This window comes from Syngnathus typhle, linkage group LG6 (assembly GCF_033458585.1).
Source record: "Syngnathus typhle isolate RoL2023-S1 ecotype Sweden linkage group LG6, RoL_Styp_1.0, whole genome shotgun sequence".
Lineage (NCBI taxonomy): Eukaryota > Metazoa > Chordata > Actinopteri > Syngnathiformes > Syngnathidae > Syngnathus > Syngnathus typhle.
This window is the reverse complement of record NC_083743.1, coordinates 6,079,431-6,100,629: the sequence shown is the minus strand read 5'-3', so window position 1 is coordinate 6,100,629 and position 21,199 is coordinate 6,079,431. Positions and strand designations below refer to the sequence as shown.

Sequence of the window (21,199 nt, the reverse complement as noted above, 5' to 3'; positions counted from 1 at the left end):
TTTAGCGCAAAGGTTAGCCACGGCGAGTCGACCTCCTGTCATAGCCGTGAATGTCGTCAGTGCCGACTTAATCCCATTTGTGTTATCTTCTAAAACAGGATTAGCTGTTCTGGCATGTAATGACACGCCGTATATGCTCAGCGCAGTTGCCAAGGGGCGCATTTGAGCGCAGGATTCCGTTTTGCCGCCACTTCCGGGAGGCCCGTCTTTCTAAAAAAGGGGGTGGAGTGCGATGAAGCGGACGGCGCCGATCAGACATCTGTTTCACCTCGCCGGAGGAATAGACGGGCCCGATGCATCATCAGACGCTCGCTTTCATCCGAGCTAACACTCATCACCTGTCTTTGATTGGCTCTGCGCGTGGCTTAAGTAGATTCGAATCAGCGCGGCGTGATCCGATCGGTCCTGGTGCATCTGCGCCATCCCGTGAGGGGGCTGGCCCCGCATTTGATTTTTTACACCGCACAGATGGGCTCGCTCGTTTGTAAATCAAGCAAGAAAAATTGGGAAAAAAATGTAAATGTTTACTCGTTCGCTGCCGAGGTTTTGCGTATTGTCAGCCATTTTAGAGCAATTATGAAAGAGCCAATTTTTTATGATTGTTTTTTTGAGAGCTTTCTCGAAAAGTCCCAGCGCCCTCCATTATCATTTAACAACATCTTTAAAGTGAGTTTTTTTTCCATTTGTTTTTTTCTGTGTCGTGTTTCGAAAAGGTATAGCAGCCGTCGTCCTTCAGGCTGCTGTGATCCATGAATAAATTAACTTTTAATCATGTTCCATAGACACCACAGGCGACTTTCTACTCAATTCAATCACTGGCCGCTTTGTTATTAATATAATCCATGAATTGCATGATGTCATCTTCCCAAGACAATTGCAATTTGTAGTAAGGAAAGCTTTTTAATTGGCACCAGGTCACTTCAAGCTATGCCGCCAATGTTCCATTTGCGGGTGAAATTTACGTACCTGTGCCAGCCCGCTCATCAATGTTTCATATCTGCCAATAACGACTGTTTGTTTTCGTTCCGTAATTAGCTTTGAAGGTCACTCCGTCCCCCTCGGGCGGCTGCGGCGGGGGTTGTCAGAATCGAATTGTTGTCCCTAAACTTTCGTCTTTGAGATTTCTGTTGTTCGGAAACCACACCCCCAAAAAAAAGGACAAATGGGCGACAGCCTCATAGGAAAGAAACAACAAAAAATAAATTTGCTGTGGCCATTGTTGCGGCGTCTTGCCGAGGTGGTCACATGACTGCTGGCCTCTTCTTATTGTTTCCACTGTCTTCACTCGGACGCATCCTGACATTCTCCACTCCGCATGGCACTCGAGTTAGCGATTAGCGGCTATGCCGGGAGGACGGCGAGGCGCAATGTCCAGTCTATTATTATTGGGGACAACAACACCCCCCCCCCCCCCCTCCTCTGTCTCTACGCGAAAGGTCACGGAACTGGCGTGTGAGACAGATGTGATGCAATATGAAGGGACTCGTGGGCATCTGAGGGGAAAGGCCCCTCGCCTCCTTGACCACAAAAAGCAGCTGAGTCTATTTCGAGTTCAGGGGACAAAATATAAATCGTAACAAATCAAATAATAGTCCCCAGATGAATTGATGATGATAAAAATTGGAGTGGAGGTGTGTCCTTTACTTCAAAATGTAAGATGGGGCGGAGGTGTTCAGCTACAAACGACTTTAGCATTTAGCTTGATTGGAAGAGGAAGACTAGTAAACTGCTCCGTAGTGCAGCTCGGCTCCGATTACTTTTATCTCCGGGAGATGATTCCTCTCCCGCTCTTCCTGTCCATATTGGATATTTGAGATGGCAAGCGCTGAGGAAATAAAGCAGCACCCGCCAACCTCATTTATGAGCGAGCGGCTTCGCTGTGGCAGGCGGCAACATGCAAAGAGGGCTTCCTTTTCAATCGCTATTCAGTGAGCGTGAGCACTCCTCGGCGCGGTGACAGCTTTCAAATTGTTTCGCCGCCGACGTGACGCAGGCAGCCGGATGAAACAATCTGGCCTTGTCGTGTCGTCGCGTGTCATAAACGTGACTGCCGATTAATGAAATGAGGGAATACGCCGCTCGTCTGTTAAGCCGCTAACAGCGCTTCATCTTTTTTCTGACAGTTTTCAGCCAGGAGAACTGTTTTTTACGATTGTTGAAAAACGTGGGGATCCCCAAGTCGGCTGTGTCCACACCCACAACGGCGGACAACTCCCTTTTTTTATTTATTTTTGTTTTTTACCCATTTTTTAATCTTGTTTGTGCAGGTATGACAGTTTTGGCCGCCTGACCAACGTGACTTACCCGACGGGCCGGGTGAGCAGCTACCGCGCCGACGCTGACGGCGCCATCCGCGTCCAGGTGGAGGGCGCCGCCAAGGAAGACGTGACGGTCACCACCAACCTGTCGGCCTCGGGCACCTTCTACACGCTCATGCAAGGTGTCGTTTTCTTTGCTTTTGCTAACAAACATGTCTTGATGCTAATCTTTGGCGGCACCTTGAACATCTGAAAGGTGATTTTTATTCATTCTATAATATAAGCTAATTCGACATTTATCAATGACTTTTGGTTTCAAAATAATAACCTGTCTCGTTTTCCAACACCTCGCCACATGTTGCTCGGCTACATCTTGATGAAAGGAAAAGTGCGCCGGGCTACGAGGCAGCTCGTCCGCGCTTATCGATTATGTGTCACATCACACAATGGCAGCCATGCATACGAGATGCTGCGGCTTTGCTCGCCGCCACTCGCCAATTTGTGTCGGGGCGCGTTCTGACGTCCTCCTTTGTGCCCGACCACTTTATCGATCGCCTGTTGATGGCGCTGAACTTTTTTGGGACAAAGACTAGCCCCCTCCCGCCTTCCGTCCACGCTCCCCCGACTTCTTTCACGGATGAAATTGGAGGCGCTCAGCTCTGGTTTCTTACTCCCCCGTCGTCCCATCCGTCAGTCACATCCGTGTCATGACCTTGTCTCGGACATCTGTTCACCAGCCCGTCGGCGCCAGCAACCCGGTCTGCTAATTAATTGACTACGTGGCGCAGGGATAGCCAAGTGCTCACACTCTGTGCTGATCTCAAAGTCCAGATACTTGTGTCAAAACAGACTGCTAAAAGAAAAGTAAGCAAAAAATGTTCAAATTAAGGGAATTCAAAGGATTTTTTTATTGGGTCTCCTGGCTCACGCTTCAAAACGGGAAACGTGTAAGAGGAGGAGCTCGCCCTAAAAAAAGAGGGCAGCTTTAAATCACCACAACTGGCAAAACAGTCAAACAAGAAAAAGGAGGGCAACTTTCAATCATGTTTTATAATGTAGAGTCACACTTTGTCCAGTCTGGAAAAGAAAAAAAACATGTATTTTTTTTCCCCACTTCTCATTATGAATTAGTTTTTTGTTGTGCTTTAACAGTGGTGGAACGTTGCAAAGTCGCTGTCGCAACTATTGGGTAGCGGCTTTAATTACAAGGCTGCTCGGCTGCGGCGTCCGCCATATCCGACGCTCCCATTTAATCAGAAGGGGCCGTACTAAAGCTGTCACGGCGCCTTGCTTACTGCTTACCGCCCACCTCAAGCCCTGCGGCAATATTGGATTTAATTCAACCGACTTTGCTCAAGTTCCTTGCTCTCAAACAGCTCATGAATCCTCATGTTATAAATAACAAATAAATCATTCTCGTAGCATGCGGGGTGCTAGTTGTGCCATACCGAGGCCATACCGAGGGCCGTTCAGTCCACCTTGCATGTCGAATTAGATTTATTGATTACATTCTCATGAGCTGACTCATCTTTACATTTGTAAGGCAGTTGAAAAGTTTCAGACCACGACACGATAATTCTGGCTAAAATAGCAAATCACCAAGCCGAGCAGGAATGTGCGCTGATGCTGCAATCAGAGAAAATCGGCAAAGAAAGTAGGAAAGAGACCAACGTGTCTCTTGCTAACATATGCAATTATGGACATTACTGTCAATCATTATAAAGAGGGTTATTATCTGCATCAAATGTTCTAAATATGCTCTCAATTATACCTGCACTAAGGAATTCAAACACTATCCAACCTTTAATGTGATTTAAAAAATTTTCAATCCCCTTTCAAAGAACCACAAACGCCTTCGTATGTTAGCCGCCGCCGCTACGTGTACTCGCGCGGCATTTCCAGCCTCGTTTGACCCCCTGCAGGCCTCATGTCGACCTTCATGATGGAAAGAGGAAAGGGCCCGACGAAAGGTCAGCCTGCCACCTCCACTCATTTCTTTCTCTTGGCAGCGCGGCCGGGAGGGGGAAAAGCATAACGCTCGCGTGCTGCGCCCATTGTTTCCTGTTGACAGAGGAAGCCTTCCAGACGCTTAAATGTGTCTCGTTGACACGTGGGAATGACAAAGGTTTTTTTTCCCCCCAGCCCTTCTATGAACTCATTAATGTTTCACAAGCCATTAGGAGATCCTTAATGAGGATAATCCACTCTATTTTTTTTGGGGGGGGGGGGTTCCCTGATGAACGTACGCGAGACAAGCAGCAACATTAAGTCTGAACGTGGCGCCGCGTCGTAAACAAGGGTCGTGCTATTTATTATTTATTCGTTTTTCGCGGGTCAGCTCAGCTCGCTCTTCCACTGACTTCACGCGAGGCTGCCGCAAAAACTTGTTAAAAAAAAGGTTTATGGGCGCCGGGAAAGCCGCCGGCTATCGATCCGGGTTGGGCCGGGCGCTGCATTATTGCAGCGTTTCAGTTAAATACTGCTGCCGCTGCTAAAGGTTGTTCTTCTCTTTTTTCTTTTGCTGAGCGGCCGTTTTAGCTCATTACGCTGCGCCCCGCCTCGGATGAATATTAGATTATGTCCTCTTTCGTTAGCATTGAGATGCTCAGGTTGTCAGAGGTTGCTAAAGTAGCTACTCACACTCAATTACAAGTACAAAAAAGAAAAGGGAAAGGTCAAGATTCAACTCTGGTACTTTCATACTTTAAAAAAAACAAAAAAACACAAAACATTTTCTTCAAATATTAACTTAATGGCGGTACCAAGAAGAAGTAAAAAAAAAAATGTCCTCGAGCGTTAACGTTGCCTTCTGTTGTTCCCTGATGTCTTAGATCAAGTGCGCAACAGCTACTTCATCGGGCTGGACGGCTCCTTGCGGCTAGCCTTGGCCAACGGCATGGAGGTGTCGCTACACACTGAGCCTCACCTGCTGGCCGGCACCGTCCACCCTACCGTCAGCAAGCGCAACATCACGCTGGCATTGGACAACGGCCTCAACCTGGTGGAGTGGAGGCAGAGGAAGGAGCTGGCTCGCGGCCAGGTCACCGTCTACGGGCGTCGGTTGCGGGTAAGAATTTGCCTTTGCCTTGCCAAAATGGAAGTGGGTGGAAGTGTTTTCAAATCTGCAGGTAAAATTGTAGAAGCTGTTTTTTTTCGGACTTTATAATGCCTTATGCAAAATGAATTCAGTCCCCAACAAACTAAAAAAAGGAAAACCCTTCTCTCAGCGTGTCGCAACAACAAACCCCAAAATACACCATGCTGCTTTTGTTTTCCTTGCTTTTGCAAGACAAGCAACAGTTCCTTTTTTTTTATTCCTTCTTCTTGGGCCGCTAATGGGGAGGTGCCACTTTGTCTGTCACTGGCTGTTCATTTAATGGCTCCGTTGTCCCTGTGGAAGTGCAAGCGTCGAATGTATGTTACAGACAATGGCCCTCGGGGGTGAGATAGGGAAACGGGAGCAGCCTAATAGCCACCGAGCAGGCGGGGATGAGCACGGCCCGAATCATTGAGCGACCTTGAGTGGCGTGTCAAGTGATATTACGTGGGTAGCTGGGTGAGGAGTTGGGGCGGGGTGGCATCTCAAAAAGAAAAAAGGTGCCCTCCGACTCAAATGTCCAAAATGACACGCGGAGGGATAAAGTATTTTTGATTTTGGGTGTCGCTTGCAGTTTGTTGTGCTCCTCGAGTTGACCCTCGTTATATCGTCTCGCCCCGGCCGGCGGTTGTTTTGATTTATGGCGCAGAGGCGGCGCACCTCTGTTTGCTCTCGCAGGGTGACCACGTTGTCCAATGTGCTGCGATGGGGGGGGGGGGGAATACAGACACCGACAATGCAGCTTATTTTTTTTGTATTATCAAATCATCACACTTGCGTTGTCGCGCGAGGCAGTCTGAACAGAAAAAAAAAAAAAAAGACTTCTAATATATTTTATATTCAAATGATTTGCTTTTTTCGCCTCCGCTCGACTACCCGGGCCTCCCTTCTTGTTTTCGTCCATTTGCTGAATGATGATAGAAGACAACGGCGCAATATCCTGGAGGAGACTTTTTGAAATGCGTAAACGGCCTTGTGCAGATTCCCCCCTTGCTTCATAGTCGATTTCTTCCTGACTCCATGCGGTTTGAAAAAGATCTCGCCAGTGAGTTTTTCCCCCGTCGTCCCCCAGGACACTCGAGTCTGTGCTCAAAAGAGTTTTTCTTTCAGCCCCGGTGAACCTTTGACGGAACACGTCCTGACATCACAACATTTTATGTGCAGATTTTTTCCCCATCCCATTTCCTACAAGTTCAAATGTCTTTGGACAGATACCATTAACCTGTACAGTGAGCGTTTTGGGATTACCATCGAGTGCTGTAAGGACAAAAACCGATTTTTTTTTTTTGTTATGTTGTTGCTGCTGCTGTAGGAAAACTGCAAAAATAATTTTCAAACTGCAAATAGGCTGACCTGTTGGTTGTGCATCTTTTTATTTTGTAAATTTGTTATTATTTTAAGAGAATCTAATTTTAAGTCGGATAAAGTGGCCAAGCTTGCCAAAGTGTTGCTTTCTCAGCGTAAAATAAGCCTCTCAATTAGTATCAGTGACAGTAATTGCCTTTGGTGTAATTGTCCCTTCACAGATGAGAGACCTTAGCCGGCTTTTGTTGCGGGAGATTGAAAAGTAAGCCCCCCCCCCCTAAAAAAAAAAAAAAAACCTTTAAGAGTTGCACCCCGATCATTGGCGCGTGCCTTAAAAAAAGACATTTGAAGCAAATGGGCAAGCTGGTATGGTTTCAGAAGGTAGCGTGCGAAAGGTGGGACCCACTAAGCCACGGATCAGGAACAGGATGGCCAACCTAAACGATCACGACAGACTTTTCGGCTGTCATCTCGCCTTCTTGACTCCATGCCAAGCCCAACATGACCTTTCGGATTACATTCTGTCTTTCCAAATCAAACGAGAAGCTCCAAAGCACGTCGTCCTTGCCTGCTTGGTGCCAGCTTCCCAAAGATCCAAAATGAGAGTAATCAGCACCTGGCACTCGTTTGCCCGCATGCAGAATGGATCCTATGATCATTGCCCCCCCCCTCTCAGCCCCTTCTGATCGGACCGCCGCTTTTTTCTCCTCCGCAGGTTCACAACAGGAACTTGTTGTCTCTGGACTTTGACCGCATAACCAGGACCGAAAAGGTCTACGACGACCACCGCAAGTTTACGCTGCGCATCCACTACGACCAGGCCGGGCGACCCACGCTCTGGGCCCCGAGCAGCCGCTTGAACGGGGTCAATGTGACCTACTCGGCCGGGGGCCACGTGGCGGGCATCCAGAGAGGAACCATGTCGGTGCGCATGGAATACGACCACAAAGGCAGAATCACCTCCAAAATATTTGCCGACGGTAAATCGTGGAGCTACACGTATCTGGAGAAGGTAAGAATCGGTCGCTAAAGATGGCGTCGTTTGATATTTGACATACTAGCGGCGTTATTAGCTTCCGGCATCATCAGCACATGGTGTAATTAAAACGTGTCGGAACGCGTCGACGCTTTTGTCTGGCTGAAAAGGCTCATGTAACTTTTATTCTCGGTGGCGGCAGGGAAAAGGTGAGAAAGCGGCGCTTTTTTTGCAGCCTCGACGACGGCACGCGTTAATGGGAAGCCAGTCACCTTGACGACTGGCTTTTCCGGCTGCCATTGAAAGTGTTTAAATGGCGGGATCTTGTCGTGACAACACCTGCGGGTACAAAGGCGCTAAGTCGGGAGCCAAATGGATAATTAGCGACAACTAAAGAACATTTTCACAGCATTTCATAAAGCCGAACCTCAATTCTCACAGAGCAAATGGTGTTTTCCGATTAGCCGCGTCATCCACGCGTTGACTAAATATCCGAATTGAAAGGCTGATCTGAAGTGTTCTCTCGCAGTCCATGGTGCTCCTGCTCTCCAGCCAGAGACAGTACATCTTTGAATTTGACAAGAACGAGCGTCTGTCGTCCGTGACCATGCCCAACGTAGCCCGCCAGAGCCTGGAGACGGCGCTGTCGGTGGGCTACTACCGAAACACGTACCGGCCCCCCGAGGGGAACGCCTCGGTGCTGCAGGACTACAGCGAGGAGGGCCAGCTGCTGCAGACCACCTACCTGGGCACGGGTCGCCGGGTCATCTACAAGTACGGCAAGCTGTCCAAGCTGCTGGAGATCCTCTACGACACCACCCGGGTGGGCTTCTCCTACGACGAGGCGGCCGGCATGCTCAAGACGGTCAACCTGCAGAGCGAGAGCTTCACGTGCACCATCCGCTACCGCCAAATCGGCCCGCTGATCGATCGGCAGATCTTCCGCTTCAGCGAAGAGGGCATGGTCAACGCCAGGTTCGACTACGTCTACGACAACAGCTTCCGCGTCACCAGCATGCAGGCGGTCATCAACGAGACGCCGCTGCCCATCGACCTGTACCGCTACGACGACGTGTCGGGCAAGGCCGAGCAGTTTGGCAAGTTTGGCGTCATCTACTACGACATCAACCAGATCATCACCACGGCGGTGATGACGCACACCAAACACTTTGACGCCTACGGCCGCGTGAAGGAGGTGCAGTACGAGATCTTCCGCTCGCTCATGTACTGGATGATGGTGCAGTACGACAACATGGGTCGCGTGGTGGCCAAGGAGCTGAAGGTGGGGCCCTACGCCAACACCACGCGCTACACCTACGAGTACGACTCGGACGGACAGCTCCAGGTGGTGTCCGTCAACGACAAGCCGCTGTGGCGCTACAGCTACGACCTCAACGGCAACCCGCATCTGCTCAGCCCGGGCAACAGCGCCCGCCTGACGCCGTTGCGCTACGATATCCGGGACCGCATAACCCGCCTGGGCGACGTCCAGTACAGGATGGACGAGGACGGTTTCCTGCGCCAGCGAGGGAACGACTACTTTGACTATAACTCGGCCGGGCTCCTGGTGAAGGTGTACAACAAAGCCAGCGGCTGGAGCATCCGCTACCGCTACGACGGCCTGGGCCGGAGGGTGTCCAGCCGTAACAGCGCGGGCCACCACCTGCAGTTCTTCTACGCCGACTTGTCCAGCCCCACCCGGGTCACCCACATGTACAACCACAGCAGCTCCGAGATCACGTCGCTGTACTACGACCTGCAGGGCCACCTATTCGCCATGGAGCTGAGCAGCGGCGACGAGTTCTACGTGGCCTGCGACAACATCGGCACGCCTCTGGCCGTGTTCAGCGGCTCGGGTCACATGATCAAGCGGGTCCTCTACACGGCCTTCGGCGAGGTCTACCTGGACACCAACCCCGGATTCCAGGTCATCATCGGCTACCAGGGCGGCCTGTACGAGCCCCTCAGTCGGCTGGTGCACATGGGCCGCAGGGACTACGACGTACTCGCCGGGCGCTGGACCACCCCCGACCACGACGTCTGGAAACGCCTCAACAGCGGCCATATTGTGCCCTTCAACCTCTACATGTTCAAGAACAACAACCCGCTCAGCAACAATGAGGAGATCAAGTGCTACATGACGGGTATGTCACAGTTTTTTTTTTACTTTTACTGAGCCTACACACCACCAACCAAAAAAAGACAAAACAATCAATTTGCTTACAGTTGCATCTTATACAATCTTACAATGTGATTAGGCCCAATAATTTTTGGCCAGTTAACAGCCATCCAAGTCTACACTTGATTTGCTGAGTCGGGCGTCGCGCAACAGGCCAGGCCGTGCTTTTTAAAGTCGCACGCATTCAGTCACAAATACAGATATTTGTATTAGGCTTAAAGCTTTCATATAAATATGCGAGTAGTCACTATTTCAGACTGCATCTATCCTGAGGGGATTACTGTAAACAAACTTTCCAAGGCCACATTTCAATCCGCCAGGAAATATTTTTTTTTATGTGAAACATTTCTCTGAGCGCATAAATTTAAACATAAGGAGCGAGCGACCTCAACTTGGTGTCCACGGGGTTGTATGTAGCGCAATATAAATAGCCATGCCGGCAGATGTTAGGTGAGTCCCACCCGGGGGCGATCAATAATGCATATCCGTTTTATATGGCGCTAAAATTACACATGTCAAGGGGGGGAGAGAGAGCCACATATCTGCACACCCCCCCCCCCCCCCCAAAGACTGTTTTTGCTGGCAGAGTGACACTCAGGGTAGCGGGGAGCCTCCCAGTGCCACACATTTTGCATCAACACACAAAAAATCCGCTCCGGAAATCGCTCACGAGTCATCGCCCGCTGTCGTGATGTCACCGGAGGAATTCATTTTGAATCACAAGTCGTAGATCAAGCGCTAAGGTCACAGAGAAACAAAGGGCCGCACAGAATATTCTCCCCACATCGGCCTCTTATTTACTCTTCCTTCCCCTAGGTCGCCGCTTGTTTGCCCGAGGAAATGTGGCGTGCTGATGACAATTGTCGGACTAGGATGCTAATTAGCGCATTAAACGGCAGCAAATTGTACCTGCAAATGTCACTTTGGAGCCGTTAGGTGCCGCTCTGGGCTTTAAAATCTCCCCGCCAGCAAAAACGTGCGGCTGCGTGAACTCCGTCTTTGTCTCAATTTGTTGTGTCACTGAGCCAAAGATTTTTAGGCTTATTTCCTTCCCTGTAGCAGATCATGAAAATAGAAGTAGATTTTCCCATGCAAAACGCACCGTGAAAAGCCACATAAAGAAGTGGCAACAAAATGGATTTGTCAAAAGAGTCAGCAAGTTCACTCGTCGCAGCCGTTCGCTCGCTCGAAGCAAAACAGCAGCGCACTCGAGTGGGATGCTCGCAATCGTGTCTCTCCCCCAAATTGGTTGTGTGTGCATTGTGTTGACACACAAATGTGTCTTTTGTCGATCATAACAAGGAATCTGCCATCCCCTATAGGAGGTACCGAGGGAAATCAACATTTTTTCTAGGTTTTTTTTTTTCTTTCCCATTTTGGTCTGAATGGCTTTTGGACAGCCTCAGTTGCGATTGATGGCGCTGGCATTTACATCCGTTTTGTTAAATGACCAAAGTCTGCTCAAACAAATGATTTATGGAAGAAAAAAAAAGCATTTGTCAGGTGTCGTCCAATGTCGGCGCTAAAAGTACTCGTCCGTTGCAGTGCTAATTTTTGCTGTCAGGTTGTACTGACAAATTTGACCCAAAATATATCTTTTTTTTTTTTTAATGAGAAATTCCACAAATGGCAGCACAAAGCGGGAGGACGTCAGCCGCACCTCCAACCAAGCGGCGCTATTTGAGGCGCAGATGCCTCCCGCATCTCATTAGAATACAAAATAATCCCAGAGGCTCGACTGCTCGCAAATGACGCCATATTACGCCGTATAATTAGCTCGCTGGAGCGACGTTTGCCATCGGCGAACCGCACCCCTCCCTTCCCCGTGGCACCTGCGGGACGCGACGTGAGTCATTTCAGACAGTCTGGAGGATTTATTGCAGCTTGTGTGCTTTCACAAACAAAAGATAGATAGTATGGAGTCGTTCAAAAGGAGACGTGCTGATGCATTTGATTTGCAATTCAAAAAGGCTTCCCAGGTGTCGGCGACACGCTTTCATCGAAATACCTCAAGGAGTCGGCGTCACGGCAGAATTTAGATGGGTGAGGCGCACGTTTCATTAAATATGTCGGAACGGTGCAATTACATGCTCTTCCACAAGAGGGCGGACTTTACAATAATCATTTTCATCCACCTGTTGCCATTCATTGTAGGTCAATGACGAGGAGTATAGGTACTTGGTATCGGTACCACTAAAGTCTTAAAAAATGGTATCCCAAATAAAAGTTTTGTTTTGCAGATGTGAACAGCTGGCTAGTGACCTTCGGCTTCCAGCTGTACAACGTCATCCCGGGCTACCGCAAACCCAGCACAGACACACTGGAGCCGTCCTACGAACTGGTCCGCACGCAGATGAAGACGCAGGAGTGGGACAGCACCAAGGTGAGCCCTCTGCTCGGTTCCCATCTCCGCATCGTTAGCCGGCAATCGGCGAGCCGGGTCCCGGTCTCATCTCGGGCAATGGGGCTCGGGCTAAACAGCCCTTGTAATTGTCCTGCCATTAGGGAAATTCACTCTCCATTCCCTCCACCACCGGCCATTGATTTCATCTCAAGTCTTACACCCTCAGCCAAGGTCTGGGAATTAGCAGACATGCTCCGATTCCCGCGCTTTAGCGAGGCCTTTAAAGTCCCTCCCCTCCTCCCTTTCCACGAGCGCCTGAATTATTGAGGAGGCCAATGTTGTCGCCCGGGCTTGGGTTGCAGCGAGACGAGCTAACGTCGCCCGTCAGATTGGTGTCGGCAGACGCCCCGGCTGCCACCTCAACTCGGTGTCATCCATTAGTGAAACAGTGATCTGACGGCCCAGCCGCAGTCAGCACGGGGCACCGCGAGGAAACGAAATGTGGACACAATTGAGTCATTGGATGAGGGCATAAAATAAGATCCAGGAGGATTAGTGTCAGTTTTCCACTTAGAATATGAAAAATTTAAAAAAATCAATTAAAAATAAAAAAAAATAAAAATCAGGAAGATTAGCGTCAGTTTTCCATTTAAAATAAAATAGAAAACATCTCAAATTAAAAAAAAAAAAGATTAAATAGAAGAAACTGCAATCAGAAATGACAAAAGAGGGAGGGGGAGAAGGTCCTCATGTCCACCACGCCACTGATAACATAATATGAGGAAATCTGGTTGGAAGTGTTGGAGAGCACGTATCCAAGGTGTGCAATTTCACTTTTTTGTGCACATCCAGCAAAGATAGCTTTGTGCACTCGCCCGTTGCGCAAACCTCACCCAACCGATCTGCAAAGGCAAACGAGGAAATGGCTTTTCCAATCCAAAATCATTTGCATTTCAAATCCTTCCAGGGGAGATAGTATGTTGGGAAACGTCGTCGGCGTAGATTAGACGGAATGAATAAAGAGCCCCCCCGACCCCCCACCAGCCTATTGAAAGGCATTGCCAGTATGTTCTCGCCACCGCGCAAGTCGTCTTTTAATTAGCACTCTCAAAAGCTAGCAAAGGAAAACAACTTGAATCTTGGGCTCTTTCACGATTGATTGCGAACACGGGCACTCATGCGCAAATTAGGAAGAGAAAGACGATAAACGAATGAATCTGTTAGCGAGAAGTGCTCTGATCGGTTCTGGCCCGGCGACGTGACGGATTCCGAATCCTCCATCCGCCGGGAAAATGAGAGTCTGCTTTCATTTACTTTTGCTCCGCTGGCCAACCATGACAAATGTCTCTTGAGGGTCCCGAGAGACGAGGTTGTGTGCCGCATTTTGGGTCAGGCCTAGGGCTGGATTTGCACCCTCATGCTGTGCAGATGACGGTACGCTCCGGGGGGTCCGCCAGGGGAGGAGGGAGGGGCACTAACCCTTCTGCCCCGTCTGCTCACGGGACGGTCGAGCCGCTCTCATTGATAGCGCAAGACGCAAACACGGAGTGACGCGGGAGATCAGGCATGTTAGCGCTGCTTGCTGACTCATCTTTGCATCAAACCGTGGACTGGACCCAAGCTGCCATTGATGTAGTTGACCCAAACAAGAACCAGGCACAAATTGACCTTTGGGCTTCATCGCCAGGCAAAAGTAAAGAATTGTTCCTGCGTGTTTGTGCTTTGCAGTCGCTGCTGGGCGTTCAGTGCCAAGTGCAGAGGCAGCTGAAGGCCTTTGTGAAGCTGGAGCGCTTCGGCCAGATCTACGACGCCAAGAGCGCCGGCTGCCCGCAGGCCGAGGCATCGGCGGCCTTCGCCTCGGCGGGCTCCGTCTTCGGCAAGGGCGTCAAGTTCGCCATCCGCGACGGCCGCATCAGCACGGACATCGTCAGCCTGGCCAACGAGGACGGGCGGCGCATGGCGGCCGTGCTCAACGACGCCTTCTACCTGCAGTCGCTGCGCTACACGGCGGCCGGCGTGGACACGCACCACTTTGTCAAGCTGGGCCCGGTGGAGGGCGACCTGGGGCTGATCGGCATGGCGGCGGGCCGGCGCACGCTGGAGAACGGCGTCAACGTGACGGTGTCGCAGGTCAACGCCGTGCTCAACGGCCGCGCCCGCCGCATCACCGACATCCAGCTGCAGTACGGCGCGCTCAGCCTCAACACGCGCTACGGCAGCAGCGTGGAGGAGGAGAAGGCGCGGCTGCTGGAGGCGGCGCGCCGGCGGGCCGTGGCGCAGGCCTGGGCCCGCGAGCGCCAGAGACTGCGCGACGGCGAGGAGGGCTCGCGCGCCTGGACCGAGGGCGAGAAGCAGCAGCTGCTGGGCTCGGGGAAGGTGCAGGGCTACGACGGCTTCTACGTGCTGTCGGCCGAGCAGTACCCCGAGCTGGCCGACAGCGTCAACAACGTCCACTTCATGAGACAAAGCGAAATGGGCCGCCGTCGCAGGTGACATGGACGCCGCGCTGCCCGGCCCGCCCCGACGGACTCTCGCCGACAACGACGGTGGACCTCTTGCCAAAGACGCTTCGGTACGCCGCCGCCCCTTTGTGTGTGTGTGTGCGCGCGTGTGCGTGCGTGCGCAGCCTCCTTTTGAATAGAAAAACTTGACAGAAACAGTCAGTTGCACTCAACATCATTCTTTCCATTTTTAATTGGCAGTTGGCAAGAGCAAAAATGAAAAAGCGTCAAAATATTGTGATTCTGATTTTTTTATCCGACAAAAAAAAAAGTTCTTTAAGAGCAAAACCATGGAATTGAAAATTCATCCACCAAACCAGGCTTCATTTCAATTAGGGTTGTCACGATTATTTGATGGATTATTTCATCGATTAATTGAGCGATCTGGTCAATTTTTATTCTGGATTAAGCAAAACGACTTCTTGGGTTTTTATAGCCAATTGTTGTTTATGTACTATTAATTCTGTGATTTACAAAAACCAAAACAACAAAATGTGATCTGCCGCATGAGGTTGATTTGACAAACGTAATACGGTTTGATGGATCGTGTTCCGGATTGATCGTGATGGCTGACTGATGCTCGTTACCAGCTCACATAAACCCGACCGAGCAAACATTAAAATCCAATTCTGTCCTGCATCCTATTTTTCCATTTAGTATTTTTTTTTTACGTCAGTCTCAAATATAAACACAAGGTCTTTTTTGTGCTGTCTAAACTAAACTAAAAAAACAATTTTAATTGTTTGAGTTTCAATGAGCCAATCAACAAGACAAAGAATGAATGAGCCGCTGATTGCCCATGTTTTTCTTTTTCCTCCCAAGTGCGGCTACATTTTTCGTCTCACTCTATTCGGCCTTTTCCTTCAGCCAAGGAGATTTGCTCTCTTTTGATCACATTGTTTCTTTCTTTTCTCTTTTGTTTTTTTTTACTTGAAACTTGTCGAGCATCGGTAACTAGGGACGTGTCGCCCGCCTGGGCGAGGCGGCCCGTCGGTGGTTTTTTTTTTTCTTCCCTGTGGACTGCTGAATGGTCAAAAGTGCTCCGAAAAGCTCATTTAAGGGATTTGCAAGCACTTTTTCAAAAATGATGTGTGGTTTAAAGTTTTTCTAAAAAAATGCAAAGAACAAGTGCTCCTCTTTGATTTTCACCACTTACAAACACACCGGATTTCAGAAAAAAAGAGATGTGAACTTTTTGAAAATAAATGTGAACCCGCCTGCATCCATCATTGGACTTGGCCCAAAGTGGGTCGAGTGTGTTTTCACCTCGTAACGCTGACAGTATTCCCACATGTGCTGCTTTTGCATTGACGGCACCATGAGAGAGATGCTACCTGGACAAAAGTTATGGGACGCCCCCAGCGAGGTCCAGCGAGGCCTGATTGGATGAATTTGATTGGGTAAGAGGTTTGGCGTCCACTTTTGTCCAAGCAGCGCGCTTTGCCTTAACGGAACGCAATGCACGGGAGCAGCGGGTGTTACTGCTTGTGTTTACACTCACGTGACGACGAGGACGGTTGAAAAGGTCACAATGTGACTTGACTGCACGCCTCCCCATCTGTCCATCAAAAGCATTGGGAATCTGTTGGTGTCCCAATTCCTTTTGTTCTGTCGTTTTGATTTGTATGTTCAATGATGGCTGCACTGAGAACTGTTGTTGTTGTTGTTTTTTTGTCCCTCCCGCCCTGCTAAAGTTCCAGACTCATTTTGTTTGAGTTTCCAACACAGTGTTTTTTTTTGTTGTTGTTTTTCTCAGACTGTAAATACGATGACGAGTTAAGAAGCGCGCTGTAAATGAAAAAGATGCAAACTGTAGATACCGCTTAGAGCTACATCCTGTGTAGTCTTATGAAGGTAGAATGAGTTAAAAAAAAAAAATAAAGGGAATATTTTGTGTTTATCTGCTTGTGTTGAGTTCTGTCATGGAAAATTAATTGTCTACACCAGTTGCTCATAATTAACACTATTAATGTTACGTTTTATTTTTTTTATTATTCAATTTTTTTATTATGTACTTTATTATTATGTTTTTTATATATTTTATTTTTTCATTATTATTTTTTTATTATTTTCCCAATTAACTTAATGATAATTAATCAGATCATGTTCAATAGGTGGACAAATCATGTGAATGTCAGAAACAGAGACCAAAGCTGCCTAGTAAAACTGAAGCATGCAAACTAAAATGTTTTTCTTTCTGAACTTCTCCTTCTCAACTAGACCCGTCCACTTCCCCATCTGGCTGCTGGATGAGGTGAGTAGTAACAAATTTTAATGCCAAAAACTGTCATAAAAAAACATTGGAAGTTCTATATGTGCGCCGTCTCAATGGAAAGTTCTACAGTCCCTAAAGTTGTTATCGTTGAGAACTAAAATTTTGCCACAGCGAGACATCTTTGTTTACCCCTGCAGGCTGGAATCATAACGCCAACAAATTCACCTTCGCCCTTGCAGAAAGCTGACGAAGGCCTGCCGGTAGGAACCATAAATTGCAAACTTGAAGCAAAATTTGACGTTTCATTTGAAGTCTGCTGTGACAGGTGGCAAAAAGAAAAAAAAAAGTCATGTGCATCCCTCTTGACATTCGCTACCGTCGCGCTAATCTGGGGATTTGCAAATGGAATACAAATTTCTTTATATTGATTAAAGCAACATGTAAAGCGTCATGGCTATAAATAACCTCCTTTTATCCGAATGCAATTGATATCGAAAAAGAAAATGGCCAATTTTAAAATAGATGTAATGCTCTTTAGGTCACGTCACTCAAACAATAAATAGTGCTGTAATATTGGGTCGTTTTGGACCGGCAGCCATTTTATTTGATGCATGGCAGAAGTACTCCTGCTAGTCCAAGCACAGATACTTGTTTTTGAGAAAAGTAAGAAAAGAAAAAGGCTTCTTTTCTTGTGTGCACAGTTCGCAAAAAAGCCCAAAGTGCAAATGAATGTGTAACACCTGCCGTCTTTTAAGTCGACCCGCTGTTTATTTTCCTGACAGCGAGCGATGTTTTGAACAAAAGTGAGGAGCCCACCTGTTGCCCGCTTTGCAGCAACCCTCAAAACATGAAAATGAAAAGCCTCGCACACGCGCTGCGTTTCAAGCGTCTCTGCAGGGGCGACCGGGACGAGCTCATCTTTTAATCATCCGGCCCATGCAAATGATGGCGCCGTAATAAAAGCTTAATGTTGCTAAAGCTATTGAGGGAGGGCAGCTAAAGTCCTCGAAGGTGCTCGCTCTCGTTTGGTGCCGCGTCATTAGAATGACTCGGCGCAAATGAAAGCCAATCCTTCGTTTTGAAAATGTCACCGTTGCGCGGGTCAGCCGGGGGTCGGCGTCGCCTCTCGTACACGCTAATGGGGTGGAAATGTACGCTAGGAGCAGGTTTGCACAAGCTAGCTGGAAAATATAGTGAGCTGAGCTACAAATTATTCTGCGTTAAATGAAGCTGAAATTTCGCAACATGTGCTTCAAGCTATTACTGGCAGAAAAATGTGTTGAAAGTAATAAATGGTACCTAGAGGAATGGTTCATTAAAAAAACGTGGGAAGTTTCCGGAGCCTCGGCCGCGCTTGTGAAGCTCGACCTGACAGGTGTGAAGGCTCAAATGTCACTTTTGTATTTTCACGTGGCTAATCTCCACCTCGGGCCTCCGCGCTTGACGCCGACGGTTATCGACAGCGCATCTGAGGCTTTTACGAGGTCACCCGGGATAAGAATCGTCCTTAACGTGTTCAGACAGCTTTTCATGTCGCACTTCATCGCCGTGACAAAGATGGTGTCAGCCAGCCGCCGCACTAATTGAGGCCTTTCCATGTCGGTGATGCCTGCGTGATGAGTCAACAGTGACGGTCACTCCATTAATAATAAGCACGTTTCAATTCCTTTTGACGCCGTTCCCGGCAATTTTGTAGAAGTCGAACGCAAAGCTATTATTGCCTTGATTGAACGGCAACAGGTTCGCCGCACTCGCATCAACAGCTATGCAATTTTTTTTTTCTCCCAATGTGCCATTTGTGATATGGAGGCGTTTCACTTTATTGTGCTTTTCGATAAAATAACATTTGCAGACAAGCCAAACATCTGATGCCCTTGACACTGACAGTGAAAAATGCTTCGGGGGGGGGAGAAAGTACATCGGCCCTTATTGCAGCAGTCTGACCTTTGCGATCACACCCGCACACGCTTAATGCACGTCGCCTACAGAGGAGTCCGTGTCAAGAGTGTCCAAATCCAAATTACAGTGCCTGAGCCGCGCGTTGCCTCTAACAAGATGGGTTCTTTCTTGCGCCGGTTTTGTCTCGCTATCTGGAGGAGAGCACGTTTTCACTCACATATCATTAGCGTCATCAGCGGGGGTAAATGAAACGTATCATTTGAGGGGAAGGGAGGGGAGGGGGGTGTTGTGTTAATGACAGCGGAGAAGAGCGGACTCACGGCTCATTTATTCGTGGTGATTTGTTTAGTATTTCCTGGCGTGTGTCATGTACATCCCGTTTGTAAATGTAAAAAAAATAAATAAAAAATACAACTGAAGTGAATGAATGAATTTAGGCCACAAGTGTGTCAAACCCAAGGCCCGGGGACAAGATACGGCCCGCCACATTGTTTTATGTGGCCCGCGAAGACAAATTGTGCATCAAATTCGTGTGTCATTACTAGAATTGCAAATTGTCTTCACTTTTAATTTTTTTTTTTTTAATATTTGACCAGTTTTTACTCATCTGATTTGAAAACAAGTTATTTGTCACTTTGTTTTGTAGCTTTTACTGTATCTAATATGAGGTGCTCATACATTTATTTGGGGTGACAGTCATAATGGCCCTCCGAAAGAAGCTAGGACTACAATGCGGCCCGCCAAAAAAAATAATTTGACACCCCTGATTTAGGCAGTGATTTTTTATTTTTTTTTGTCACGTACCACCCGAGGGCAATAAGAGAGCGTGCTTCGCCTATAGAATAACTGCTTGTAAGGGTTCGGGCCAACATTGCGGAGTCAGAGTCGAGGGGCGCGCCATCCCCGGTGACTTTGAGGGAAGATGGCGGCGGTTAGTTCCGCTCGACTCGCGTCTGCTGGCCTGTCACATGAGCCATTCCCTGAAATCATACCGCTATAACGGCCTAATCAGCACTTAACGAGCCGTGCCACATAAAATCAATGGCTGGCCTCCGTTTGGGAATGCGCAATATTTGGAGGAGGAGAAGGCCGGCTCCCGTCCTCCATGAGCTGGGATGACAAACCTCCAGCTTTTCTTGTGTTTTACGTGTGTAGCTTATATGTTTGGGAAGAAGTGTCACAAATAAAACTGCCAATCAGGAGGTGGAGGTGAGGGGATTGCTTTCCCTAATGAAATGGTCTGTTATTAGGTACACTTGAAAATGGCAGTGTACCAAATGAAGTGTCTATAAGTGACGTCAAAAAGAAACCAGCCAATCAGGAGGTGAGGGTGAGGGCGGGTGTGGCACTTTTCACTTTCAGTTCAACTATAACCATGATTTTTCCCTAATGAAGTGGCCTGTTATTAGGTACACCTCATGAACACTTCAATAGGTACACTACACGAGGTAAAAAAAATAATAATAAAAGAATAAATAAGAAAGTGTCGTCAAGTGTACTCACAAGGTCCAGGAGGGACATGAGCGGTCTCAGTTGAGCACTTAATAAATAAATCTTAATAAATCTACAGGAGCGAGCATGAGAAGGAATTTGAATTGGTAACGTTTTTTTTTGTCATGTGGAGCTACAGCGCCATCTTGTGGTACAGTTACAGTAGTTCAGTCACCTCGCTGCATTCACCCGTTTAACTGCTGACATTAATTCTATTCCTTTATTCATCAAAACATTTTGTTCTATTACAATAATTTTTTAATTACTTTCAGTATTTCATCAATTCGATGTTTCTATTTTTTTTTTTAAGCTTCTATTCCGGTGCGAGAGAATTGTGACATTTCTGACAAATGCCCTCAGTTAGCGTTCCACTCTCTTGTCAGTGAATCACCAAGGAGAATTGAATTGTTCCGCTTCTCCCACTAAGATGAGCGCATGTGCATAATTGCTCCCATCACCAAGATGGAGATTATTAATATCAGCCATGCATCACGGTAAGCTTTTAATGATGATGTGTCAGAAGGCAGACAGAGGTTGCACGCAGCCGGCCTGTCGCATCTCTCTCAGACCACCAGGCTCCGTGAGGATAACGGGGGTACCGGGGGGCAGGTGAATAATTGTGCATCTTATTCCAAAACTGGCATCCTGATGTACGGCACCCATGGGCGGTCGGGCGCGCGCACCCGGTGTCACGGCGGGCGGTGAATGAGCGGGCTTTAAATGCAAATAGACCTGACGCTGACGATCCATTCATCACGCCAGATTAATTTCAAGAGCACTTTCCTGCAGATGGGAGACGGTTCTAGTACTCTGCAGAATGGGGGGGCAGTTTGTGTCCGACATAAGGAGACTTGGATGTGGATGATTGTTTTCTCACCAAGAACCAAACTGAAGCAAATAAAAATAGTTTATTCTAATATGTTTAAGTGGATGA

General features: G+C 48.2%; 1 protein-coding gene across 1 annotated transcript in view; it reads left to right on the top strand.

Annotated features, from left to right (window-relative positions):
• The window catches only part of LOC133155963 (teneurin-4-like), a 95,492-nt gene extending 78,932 nt beyond the window's left edge, over positions 1-16,560 (top strand). Inside the window, exons 26-31 of the mRNA XM_061281655.1 lie at positions 2,268-2,440; positions 5,090-5,325; positions 7,376-7,672; positions 8,166-9,780; positions 12,056-12,198; positions 13,888-16,560. Of these exons, the coding sequence (XP_061137639.1) occupies positions 2,268-2,440; positions 5,090-5,325; positions 7,376-7,672; positions 8,166-9,780; positions 12,056-12,198; positions 13,888-14,652 (3,229 nt within the window). The 3' untranslated portion in view covers positions 14,653-16,560. The remainder of the gene's footprint in view (positions 1-2,267; positions 2,441-5,089; positions 5,326-7,375; positions 7,673-8,165; positions 9,781-12,055; positions 12,199-13,887) is intronic.
• The last annotated feature ends 4,639 nt before the right edge of the window (positions 16,561-21,199 follow it).